Here is a 12,587-nt window from a genome sequence, read left to right as displayed (position 1 = left end):
GTTTTTGTTTTCTTTCTGTTTTTATGGCCACGTAGTACGTGGTTCTTTCGGCTTTACTATATTATCGGTTTGTTCCTCAGTAAACCTTGAATTGTTAGAAGCGCTCGTGTGGTCGCCTTGTTCTCGTCTATCGCTTTCGACCGCATTTTGTTTGTTGCTCAAACGTGATACACATACACAACAGCTATCGCTGCATAACATAATATGCAGCTTTCACTATCAAGCTCACTACACAAAGACGACACCTATCGCTATATAAACACGCACACATATGATGCATATATCCATGTGAACGGCCGCTATCGTATTACAACCACCTCCAAAGGAAGTGATGCAATATAGTGTGCCTACGCATGTCCAGGCTGACGCCGCAGCTCTTCATGTGACGTGCATCTCTACGTCACACGACTCCGTCGCTCCTCCTTCCTCACTCCGTCGCTCCACCAGTTGCTCACACCGAGGACATACCTCTTACATCCCCGAAGGCCAAATTTAGACCTATGTAGTGCTATCGCGTTGCAACATGCAATAGCAAGCATGCATACATATCGTGCACTTATATCAGGAGCGGCGTATCCACGCTTCTTGCACTGTTTTCCTAATTGGCCCTTGCACGTTACAAAACCGGGTACAACGCCAACAGCCCAGTTTTCCAAACGATGCTAGATAGCCAACTACCTGCGCAATGTTTCGCAATACATTGACTCCCACAGTGTTGTGGGCTTTGCAGTGATTTTTGGGACAAGTGCAGAATGTAGTAATACTTATCTTCAGTTATACACTTCAATGAACGTTGTCCTTATAAATGCGAAACCGACCGTTTAACAATCGTACTAGCTTCCTGCAGGACTGACTTGGACCTCACCAAGGACGAGAACGTGTGGTCATGTGCTGTGGGCTTACTTGCGGGACACGCCTATCGGATGGGCATGGACCAAATGGTGGTGCAACGATATGCTTCGGCAAAGTCACTCAGGGAAGCTCAGAGGTACGCCAACTAAGCACGCGTGTAGCAACGTACGTGTGAAGATTTCTTGCATCCTCGACAGTAATTATCTCTCCCCGGACAAATACCCTCGATATATAGATAGATTTTTTTTACACTGTAGCCGTTATATTAACCCCATCAAAGAAGCGCCCACTGAATAATGCGACTTACAGGCATTGCAGTCAGCCATTAACTATAGGTTAACGCTAACGCTAATGAATGTACTTTGTTAAAGCAAGTGTCATTTGTGCTCAGTCATACCTGTTCATATTTAGACACATGATATTTGACGGGCATGCATGGTTATAGTGTTCGTGCATAAATAAGTTGTTTGGTCAAATTACATTTCACAGCTTCATTTTCGCGACAACTAATTATTTTGGTGACTTCACATCCCAAGGCCATCCGTGGTGGGCGCGGCACAAATTTTCCACAGGTCCAGGCGAACATAGTTATGGCAGGGCCTGAAAACATCTCAAGCGTGTATATTTTGGCCCATGACTGACTCCCTTTCATTACATTTGCATATATATGTGTATCCACACCTTTCCGGGCAGGACTGCGTTCTTGGGCAGCGCTCTTCTTGTCATCTCCACATTCCTGCTGGCTGCCGTTGCCATGGCACTGGTGTACTGGTACAGAGATTGCGACCCGCTTCTCTCCGGAGCTATCAAGAACATTGAGCAGGTGGGAAGGTTGTGCCGCATTTTGTTTCAATTCAGTTTATAGGTGTATGTGAATATTTATACTTCCGGTTACAAATCTTACACTATATAGTTTCGCTTCGTGTTTGATCAGAGAATTGCATATTGGAAACTTTCGAATACTCGCTTCGGGCCGAGTGTACGAGATATGAATCACTATTAGAGCATATAGTATAGAAGGAAACGTACTGCCGCGGCGAAACGTGGATGGTTACCCACCTGCTAGAAAAGCGCGGGAGCAAGCACTGGCGGAGACACACGCACACACTTGTCGCTCGGTAGCGCTGGTTCCTTTTACGCTCGCCTCGCGCGACACGAAGCACCGCCGTGTGGGTCGAACGCTCACCTTGCAACGCAAAGGGTGTCCACATTTATTGCGATAGTCCATTATATGGACAACCCAAACAGGATTTCTGCCATCGGCGTCGTCATCGATCGTCGCCGGGAGGTTCCGTGTAAAGTCCAAGGGCGATAAAATCGTCGCCGCGCGCCGTACATGCTGTATGTGCGAGTGAAATCGCGCGAGGGACGCGCGCTTTCACGGAGAGCGACCGCACGGCGGAGAGCAAACGCGACCGTGGGGATGGAATGGAAGAGCCGTGGGGGGATGGAATGGAGGGAGGGGGGGGGGCGACGCTGTGCTGTGCATCAAATGCGTATCTTGCGACCGGGCGCAAGGGGAACTGGTGACTCAATCTCGCATGCGAAAGGAGGAAAGCGGGAAGACAGCGCGGGAGGGAGGGGGGTGCGGCTTCTAATCTGCCAGCAACTGAGTACTTGTACTTTGCACGGCGCGGGCGGTCGCGCGCACCGTATCTTGAAAGCGATCTGCACATGGCTCCTACATTTGTATGCGCTGTGCTTTCGCCGCTCAGTTTCCGTTGAAGCGATAGACCACACGAACCTTCGCTCGCTGCTGCTCCTGCGCTTGCTCACGCCAGCGTTTTCACAGCGGTTGTCTGCGGTCATCCAGTGTGATCTATTCATGTTTGCTTGTGCGCGCTGACACCATGCTTAATTCGGTTAGTAAGCGAATGTGCCAAGTTTATGCAGCCGATAAAACTACTATCCCTATATACTTCTTATAGCTCTCTAATAATTTGCTGTCGCAATTGATGCTTCGCCTTTCGGGCGAGACGGCGGCTTTTTTTTAGAGCAGCTCCCAAGCACCCGTTCCTGCATCGAGCGTCGGCGTCCCACCTCGTAACCGAGCGCACGCGGAGCGCTGCGGGAGATTAAAGACTGCAATAGCGATCGAAGAGAGCGCGAGGAGGAAAGCGGAGGAGGAGGATATATGGCGAAAGCGTGAGAAGAAAAGCGTAGTGCCGCACAAGATGAACTCTGCGGCGATGGTGGCTACGAGATGGCGCCAGAGTAGCGCGCGTCGTCTGTTCACCAAAGCGCTGCATGAACGGAGGTCCGTCTGCGGCGGCAGCTGTGAAACGCGCCCTTGCGTCACCCACAAGCTGCCTCTCGCGATCTCCCGATTAGCGAAGCTGTCGCGCCACGCTTCATTCCGTTTGGAACGTGCCGCACGAGATAGATTGTCCGCGCCAGCCAATATATCGCGATATGAAAACACGTATAGAGCTGGGCTCAAATTTCGGATTAGGGAGTATCGTAATCGTCGGTGAATTGCTTTTTTTTTTTGTACCACTAGTGATTACAGATTGAGACAAAGCTATCTAGCCGTCACGTTTGGTTCCCGACCTCTCCATGCTTCCCTATGGCCATTTCAAGAGAAGTAGGCTATTGGGCACAGTCTCGCTTCCGATTAACCGCAGACTGTGGCTACGAGCTTCCTAAATAGGGGAAACACGTAATACATTTATTACCACTCAACTATAGTATGTCATATGAAAGTCTGTTAATTCACACCTACAACCTTAGACACAGCAACATAAAATTGTGATTATTGCTTATAATTGTAGCTTGCATAGATTTGACAAGAAACCTCATAGACGCGTGTAAGTGAGCGCGAATTTATATTCGCGCGAATTACATGTGAGCGTGATTTTTTTTTTTCTATCTGTCGCTTCCTCAAAAAAGCGAGAATCTGTATCACACAGCAACCCCCTTTATGCTGCGATCTTTATTAGCAATGAGCACCTGCTTGCAACGACATGCTTCGCCCTATCGTCATGCGAACTATTTAGTGAGAATAAAAATCATCTACTTACGTTTGTGTTCTGACCAATCTCATAGAATGAACCTGAAGCTCTGATGCTTTCTGCGCAAGATGAATGATGCACACTACAAGATGGGCGCAGTTTCGTGCAGTCGTGGCGGTGCCATTTTCTTTTTTTCTTGTAACTTTGTTTTATGCAAGAAATAACTATTGGGTTATAACCGTATCTACAAGGCGCCTTTTTTTACCGCAAGATGTCTATAAACTCTTGTACGGTATCAATGCGCGTGAAAAAAATGGTTTGTCGCCGTTTCAGGTCATCCCTTACTACATCAACCAAAGGCTTTCCGCATTTCCAGGCATGACAGGCCTTTTCCTCGCCGGTGTCGTTAGCGCCACTCTCAGGTATCTGTGTGTTGCGTTATTCCAGACGCGCTATTTTCTTTCTGTTATTTTCGCACGCGTGCTTTTGAACCTGCTTGCGCCGACCACTTGAACTCGCAATGAAGCACCGCCGACGTGCGTCCTTCTTTCAGCACAGCCTCGTCGGCCATCAACTCCTTGGCTGCGTCTGCCTTCGTGGACATCCTCTCGCCGTTTATAGTCATGAATGACCGGTGCTCGAGCATAACCATCAAGTCAATAGGTGAGCGCTCCGGTCACGCGAAATTAAATATATATATATATATATATATATATATATATATATATATATATATATATAGAGAGAGAGAGAGAGAGAGAGAGAGAAGGTAGCGCGAACTAAGTCCTGCCACACATATAGGTTAGGCTCATTTAAAGGCTGGACTCTTCAAAATTTTACCCTCTTTGGGGCTGATTTGGTCCCGGAACAATCATCTTAATCTATCTTGCGTACATTTACTTTGTGTAAGACTGCGCTCCATACTTTCCTGTCAAGAACGCTACATCGCGTTCACACGAGAAATGCCGTTAGTGACCTGAAAATATACCGGACGCACAGCGTTAACGAAAGAAAAGCTGCGCAAGATAGATGGCCATTTTTGCTTGGGGACAAGATAAGCCCCTAAATGACGCAAGTGTTTCTTAACACGCTCGATGCGGCAGCACTTTGCTTTTGATTCCCGACTTCTGTGCGTGATGACCCACCGCGGTGGGTCACTTATCGTATTCCTCTGGTGCGTCGTGACGTGGTCGGGACACACCGGTGACTCAGCGGGGAGTTCAGCTGAGTTCCGCTCATTTGACACTTCCAAATATGTCATTTGCGCACTGCAGGAAAGCCGTGGACAACCGCACGGGAGGAATAACTGCCGTGACCATTTCCCGGCCATGCAGACAGAGACGCGTGACTACACAAGCTCGCTCCTCCTTCGATTTGTTGAGGTTTTAATCTAGTAAGCTCCACAGATTACACGTTAATTTAGGTCATATAGAGGTGGTAAGGTAAAGACACGTGCAGCATAGGTAACGGCTGCAGTGAATAGTGGTGATCATATGATACCATCAGATAATTCTAGCGAGAACACGGAATAGTCAATCCCTGGCATGAAATTGTCATCATTATTGCCCTGCACTTCTGGTGTATGAAATGCGGAAATAAATTGATAGCAACAAGAGGCCGTATGCTTGGACTGGAAGGCTGACTACTTAACATGGCAGAGACAAAGCTTCAAAATTAGTTCGATGTAAGTTTCAATGTCTCCTAAGCACCACTGAATTCAACTGGAGAGTGAACGTGTAGTGCAGGCTGGGTAAGTAATGTTCTTCGTAATCTATCTTCTTTATGCTCGCAGCGTTTTTCTTCGGTGCCCTGATGACTGGACTGGCGGTAGCTGTACCCTACATCAGCTCAGCCGTGCGTGTAAGTTGGAGTCCGAAGCATGGTTTAACACTGCATATAGATATATGAAAGGCTGTCACCACACACACACACAGACGATGCGCATCAATGTATGTATGTGGTCATATCTCCCAACATCGTGCCTTGTGAACAAAGCAGGAAACTTCGGCTTCACGATGAAGAACCAACCAGCCTTTACACAAACTTTCACATAGTCCGCCAGGTAGCGTTGGTCGTGCTGTGCCTTGGCTTATTCGCGAGTCAGCGTAGTTTTGCCATATGTTTAATGTTAGTTTCGCCAAGCCACAAATGATGTGCAATACAAGTAGACAGGAAACGTGTAGTGGGCCCCTGAAGACTCAAAACTTGCGAATTTTGAGTAAGACCTTGCATGTACGTCGTACATGTTGTGATAGGTATTATGTATAAGTGCAAGGTCAACTTTACCGCGAAGGTTATCGCATATCTACACCACACTTTAAAGTTATATTATAACGAAGCTTGCTGAACTAATTTCTAGGCATGCACGTGTCAAGCAATGTCTGTTTGAACGTTTACTGCACGCTTTCTTTCATACCGCGACGCGCCAAGAATTTATGAGCATAACTCGGAAATGGGGCCCTATAACATAAAACAATTCCAATATGTTTTTATTCCAATCTCCTGGCGTCAAATTCACGTAAGCGCAGACGTACGCAAGGATCGGGCGGTGACCCGCAGTGTTGTTTGAACCGCCCAATCAAAAACTCTCCTCACTCATAGGAGGTAACTTTTATTTCCTTTCAAATCGAATAGCATTGCCTATCATTACAGGTTTTTCTTATCTAATTTCCTGACAAGATGCAAGGAGCACGCAGCAGTGCAGGCGGTTTCGGTGGAGCCTCGCTATAGCACAGTGAAAGTAGATAACCGAATGAGGAGGGTGGTGCCGGCGTCTGCGATTGGCTCGCTTGCCCTTGCTTAGCTTGCGATGGCTGATCGAAAATCGCGGAGACGTGCAACGGAAGGTTAAGAATGCCGCCTAAAATGGATACTAGGCAAACAAGAGTTGGCAGAGCGATGTCGTATACGTGGCCAAAGGGCTCGACAACACTATATTGCCGCACGAAAAGTTTTATTATACGCAAATCTATTCTCCCCGGCAGCTCCGAGTAGGCAGGGCCAAAGCGATTGGTGTGTAGACAACCTCTATTCCTTTCGCCGGCTGTTGCGAAACAAAAAGAAAACTGTTTTTCTCGGCATATTACTGCATCTTATTTTGCTTATATACGCGTCACTTTGCCGTGGAGAGATTTCGTGGTTTTGTGACGTCGTATGGCACGTGGGCGCAGCCCGAAAGTATGTTGACCAATCGCGGAAGGCTAATGGTGAGATGGGCGTAGAATCTGAAAGGACAGTTTTTATTTTGTTCTGTCTAATCATGCTCAATCAGAGCGGACACGTCATATCAGCTGGGGAGTTTTCGCGGTTTTCGTGACGTCGCGTGACAGATAGGTGAAGTGGGTGTGGCTCAATAAAATTTTGAATAGCCACGGAGGGCTGATTGCAGAAATGAAATAGAAACGTTTGAAATAGCTTTAAGTTTCAGTTACAAGCTTTAAGTCGTGACATACGGCCGATTGACATTGAAATTTCCTGCGACAATCTCATTTGAAAACACACGAAAGCCATGTACGTAAAACATAGGACGTCAAAGCCTTTATTGACTTGCTATTTGAAAACGAAGAATTCTTTTTTAATCCTCAGTATACATCAGGTAACGGGCAGAGATATATGGCACTTGTAAATCAATATACACGCACTCCGAGAAGAAAAAAAAAGCTAACGTTTTGCACACATCATTCTGTGCTAACTCTTTTGGCGAAGGCGAAGAAGTTCACATGTTGTTGGTGCACCACAATATTCAGCGTCTCCTATAAAAAAATCTACGCCGCTTAAATGTGAACGTGTTTCAGAGGAACTAAATGCTCGCATAAAGTATAATGTTTAGAAATACGCTTTCAGTGGTCATTTCAGTAGTCTATGCGTTATTGTCGAGTCCTCGATTAAACAGTTTAGGATGTCGTTCGATAAGTCTGTAACTTATTTCCGCATTCTTTCTTCTTTTCGATCAACGGGAAGCTCATCATGGTAGTGCACAGCAGTGCGTCCGGCCCCTTCATTGGCCTCTTCATTTTGGCCTTGGCGTTTCCGTGGGCCAACGGTAAGGTAAGTGACAGGGGCGCTCATTCTTACATATATATATAAGGAGAGAAGCGGGAACCGAAGGGCCGTCGCCGTAGCACAATTGGCAGTGCAACGCACGCGTAATGCGGAAGTTGCGGGTTCGGCTCCCGTCGGCGACAAGTTATCTTTTTTGTCTACTTTCATTTCCATTTTCTTCATTATTTTCTGTATTCCAATTTAAACCACTCTTATTTTCCCCGATGCTTGCCTTGGCTTTATTGTCTGTTGGCTTTACGTGGTCATATATACGAGTTGTTGAGTGTCGAGATATATACAGCGCCCTCAAACAAACTTCACAGCTAGGAGTTAGTGAGCACAGTCTTTCCACGATATATATATATATATATATATATATATATATATATAGTTAAAAAATAAAAGCACGTAGGAAAAACATATAACAGGACTCTACTGACGTTCCGGCCGGGGTCCGGCCTTCATCAAGAGTCTTGATGAAGGCCGGACCCCGGCCGGAACGTCAGTAGAGTCCTGTTATATGTTTTTGCTACGTGCTTCTATTTTTGGAACTATTTCTGTGCCAGCTCCTGTGATTCTTTGCTTCACACACACACACACACACACACACACACACACACACACACACACACACATATATATATATATATATATATATATATATATATATATATATATATATATATATATATATATAGGGTGTTTCAGCGAACACTTTCAGAAATTCTTAAAGGTTGCCTGAGGCAGATAGCCCAATTCTAGTTCATGAGCTGGTATACTCGAAGAAGCGGACATGCACAAGAAATTGAAATGCATAATCGAATGATTAACAAAAATTCACTAATTAAGTTTTTAATTAATTATCTGATGACCCATATTGTAATTTACAAATTGTAGCCGTGGAGTTAGCAAGGCGGATCCACTTGGAACGAATTCTCGGGATGACACCAGTTTCGAGATATTAATTCCCGAACTTTGCGGAGAAATGCATTGGCGTTCCAGGTAGTTTCTTAACAAAACGTCGCTTTCTACATTGAAGCACAAATTTAACTGGAACGTCAATGCATTTTTCCGCAAAGTCCGGGAATTAATATATCGAAACTGGTGTCATCCCGAGAATTAATTTCAAGTGGATCCGCCTTGTGAACGCCACGGCTACAATTTGTAAATTCCAATATGGGCCATCAGGTAATTAGTTAAAAACTTAATTAGTGCATTTTGTTAATCATTCGATTATGCATTTCAATTTCTTGTGAAAGTAATGTCCGCCTCTTCGAGTACACCAGCTCATGAACTAGAATTGTGCTATCTGCCACAGGCAAGCTTTAATAATTTTTGAAAGTGTTCGCTGAAACACCCTGTATATATCGTTGAAAGACTGTGCTCACTAACTCCTAGCTATGGAGTGTGTTTGCATGAGGGCGCTGCTTTTTGATGCGGGCGGGCGGTTAGTGAAGTGATATTTGTCATTTTTTGCGGGCTTCCTTTATCAGCTGGCAAAAATAAACGGGCAGAAAAGTATATGGCTAAAAACGTGCCAGATTTAAGTTCCTTTCAATTTTCTGTAAATTCTTCACTCACAGAACGCCATTCAGAGCAGTCAGTGAAAATTAGCTCATTGCAATTAATTATTCAATTGAATGGCACCAACAAAAATATTACTGGCGGCTACTCTACTCGACTGCGAATAATATGCACTAGCTTATCTTTGCGTAGAATGGCCCGTTAATATTTAAAAACTCGATGCATGATAGCTGGGACACCCTGTATGTATATCTTGTGACGCAATTCTGGCTTATTATAAACAAACAACGCGAATATGGGAATACGGGACACAGAAAACAAGCAGGCGCCCCCAGCGAAGCGTTGAACAAGCAAAAAAAAAAAAAAGTATTACTCCGGGGTTTTACGTGCCAAAACCATGATATTGTCTACTCCTTATACCACGTATTTACATACATAACGAAGTGCTCGCGCAGACAAAAAGATGACGACGCACAACGCTTACAATGATGTCCACGTCATTGTAAGCGTGTCGTTACACTGACTGTTACACGTCATTGTAACAATCAGTGTAACGACACGCTTTTTTTTTTCGATTTTTTTTCGCGACGTCGTTCATGCTTTTGAAGCAATCCTTAAAAACAAAGAACTGCTTCGAGAAGCTATGCCAATCACCTCTTAAATGTATGTCATCGACTTTAGGTTTTTTACCCAAGTTGAAACATTTTTACTTAAAATGGAAAAATATTGCTCCTGTGTACACAGCGCAGAGAGCCGAAAATTCAAACGAAAGCCCGCGCGCCTTTCGCGAGACACGACGTCACATGCATGTCGCCTATAGCATGCAGATAGCAAGCAGCAGCACGGGCAAACTCGAGTATTCCAGTGAAACGCAGAGCGCGCAAAACCACCTCCAGAAATGCACCCTGAAGTAGAGCATTCTTTCTAGGCTCCAACAAAATAAGGTGACGTCCTGACGTAAACGCCACGTCACAAACGTCACTTTTGGGCGCTGTTCGAAGCAATGGGAGAGAGCCCCAGATGAGGGGGAAGGGTAGTTCGCCTCCTTGCACCTTTGCCTCGAGATATTTCCTTTCATCTAGTGTCGAAATCGAAGCCTCATTAACGGATGTCTCTGGATAACAGAGACAGATCTCGAAGGCTATGCATTTACTGGCTGCATGTGCCGGAAGCGATTGCGGGAGCAAGGAACACGTCATAGACGCCATGTTTTAAGCGCGACCGTTATTAAAATTTGTTTTAAAATTTTCCGACGAGGCCTTGGTGAAGAGCCTTTTTCATGACAGCTGCGCAATTTCCGCTTGCTGACAGCGTACGAAAGAAATGTATAAAAAAAAATATGCACTGTACAGTGTGGTCCATTATTAAAGGGAACACGCACTTAGTATTCTGTCATCAATTATCAAAGAAATATGGTATATAAAGGCCACAGGTATTATTTTAATGTATAAATGTACATTCAGATGATTATAACAGCTTTCTTTATTTGTGGTTTAGTTACATTGATGCATAAATGTGTTTCCTTTACCAGTAGACCTACTGCACATTCGCCTTTTTGACCGAGCCTAGACTTAATGATGTCAAAACAAAAAAAAAAAGAAAATCTGGCAGCGGTGGGATTCGAACCCACGCCCCCGAAGAGACTGGTGCCTTAAACCAGCGCCTTAGACCGCTCGGCCACGCTACCACGGCAAGGTCTACAACAACTGAAATACTATGAAGTACGACTGACAAATGTAGTTCTATAGATATATTTATCGAGATTGGAATGGGGGGTCATCAGGCCTGCTTTGTGGAAGGGGTTGTCAAAGATCATTGCCGACAGGAGGCGGCAGGGAGAAGAGAAGGAGAAAAAATAAATTCTGAGGTTTTACGCGCCAAAACCACCATCTGATTATGGGGCACGCCGTAGTGGGAGACTCCGGATTAATTAGGACCATCAGTGGTTCTATAACGTGCACCTAAATCAGAAAAAAAGGAAGCAGAGGACGGCACGAGTAATAGAAGAAAAAGATCCAGTGCTTAGGCTATGGCTGGAGTCTTTATTACGCGACAGGGGCTAAGGAAAGTGGCTTACTTGAGTCGCGTTTCATCTCGGGCTGTAGCTACTGTTCCCGATAAATTTCAAGATACTGAACAAAAAGCAAGGGCAACTGAACGCAAATGAATTAAGTGCACAATAGCTAGAGGTCACTGACAAACTTCTGTAATCTTTCATCACTTACGTTGTGCTTTTTCTATCGCTGCACGTTTGAAGCACCATTTTTCTATTTGACTTCAGCGACCCTTCACTGACTTCCCGAATCTCCCCCCCCCCCCCCCCCCCCCCCCGGCGATTTTTTCTTCTTCTCCATATTGTATTCTATGTGTGCGTCTCTTTCAAAAGAACTGCACAACTATACGCACGCAGAACCTCAGGGATCATGCGGACTGGTAACTTTGCGCCATTAGCAGGACAGTTATAGCAATGTTGCGTCTAACAATATGCGCGCCAGTACAAACGCAACGTTTCCCTTTTGCTTCATTATATTACTTTCTTACCATCCGCCGTTCACAAATGCGGGGTGTCGCGAGGACCACTGCGGAAGCGCGAAAATGGCAATAAATGGAACAGAGTATTATACTGGCCAATTACAACGAGAGCAGTTACTCATCGGCGACGCCATTTTGATACGCGAATACGTTAGTTACGATTAATAAGGATAATCGCCAACTTTTCCAGACGAAAACGTGCGCGCGTCCGCACAAACGCACACACACACGCACGCACATAAATAAATAGAGGAAACAAAGGAAAGAATCGGGTGGAACGGGAGGTGGAAGAGAACACCTGTAAAACAGCCGACGGATCTGTTTTACACCTGCGTTCTCTCTTGATGGCAATCTTTTTGATGCGTGCGGGACGAAGTTCTGAGTACAAAGAGCGAGCATCGGCAACCGCATAGGTGCAAGCTTCTGTGGAGCTGCCAGGTAAGGCGAGCGACCGATTTCCGGTTTCTCCGGCGTTGTCGCAATGGGTCACGGAGAACGGGAATAGCAGACAGGCAGTGGCACGTGGACGACGGAGTCTAACGGGTATGCAGGCGTTCGAATTGTGCAATTTTCGAACCGATTCGAATAGTAACATTCTATACAAATGCAGACGTCGAATGTGAAACTAATACTGAATGAATTTTCTTCTGCTACTGAAAGCGTTGGCTAACGAGCCGTATAGCCAAG

General features: G+C 45.4%; 1 protein-coding gene and 1 non-coding gene across 2 annotated transcripts in view; one reads left to right on the top strand and one right to left on the bottom strand.

The window, feature by feature from the left end:
- The window catches only part of LOC119442266 (sodium-coupled monocarboxylate transporter 2), a 62,321-nt gene that overhangs the window by 20,746 nt on the left and 28,988 nt on the right, over positions 1 to 12,587 (top strand). The window contains exons 7-12 of the mRNA XM_037707077.2: positions 848 to 988; positions 1,546 to 1,675; positions 4,137 to 4,225; positions 4,357 to 4,466; positions 5,596 to 5,663; positions 7,764 to 7,850. Of these exons, the coding sequence (XP_037563005.1) occupies positions 848 to 988; positions 1,546 to 1,675; positions 4,137 to 4,225; positions 4,357 to 4,466; positions 5,596 to 5,663; positions 7,764 to 7,850 (625 nt within the window). The remainder of the gene's footprint in view (positions 1 to 847; positions 989 to 1,545; positions 1,676 to 4,136; positions 4,226 to 4,356; positions 4,467 to 5,595; positions 5,664 to 7,763; positions 7,851 to 12,587) is intronic.
- Positions 10,974 to 11,055, bottom strand: Trnal-aag (transfer RNA leucine (anticodon AAG)). Its single transcript has one exon. It is a non-coding gene; the product is annotated as a tRNA-Leu (tRNA).

Source organism: Dermacentor silvarum, chromosome 2, assembly GCF_013339745.2.
Source record: "Dermacentor silvarum isolate Dsil-2018 chromosome 2, BIME_Dsil_1.4, whole genome shotgun sequence".
Taxonomy (NCBI): Eukaryota; Metazoa; Arthropoda; class Arachnida; order Ixodida; family Ixodidae; genus Dermacentor; species Dermacentor silvarum.
The sequence above is the reverse complement of the archived record's forward strand: the minus strand, read 5'-3'. Positions and strand labels throughout refer to the sequence as shown.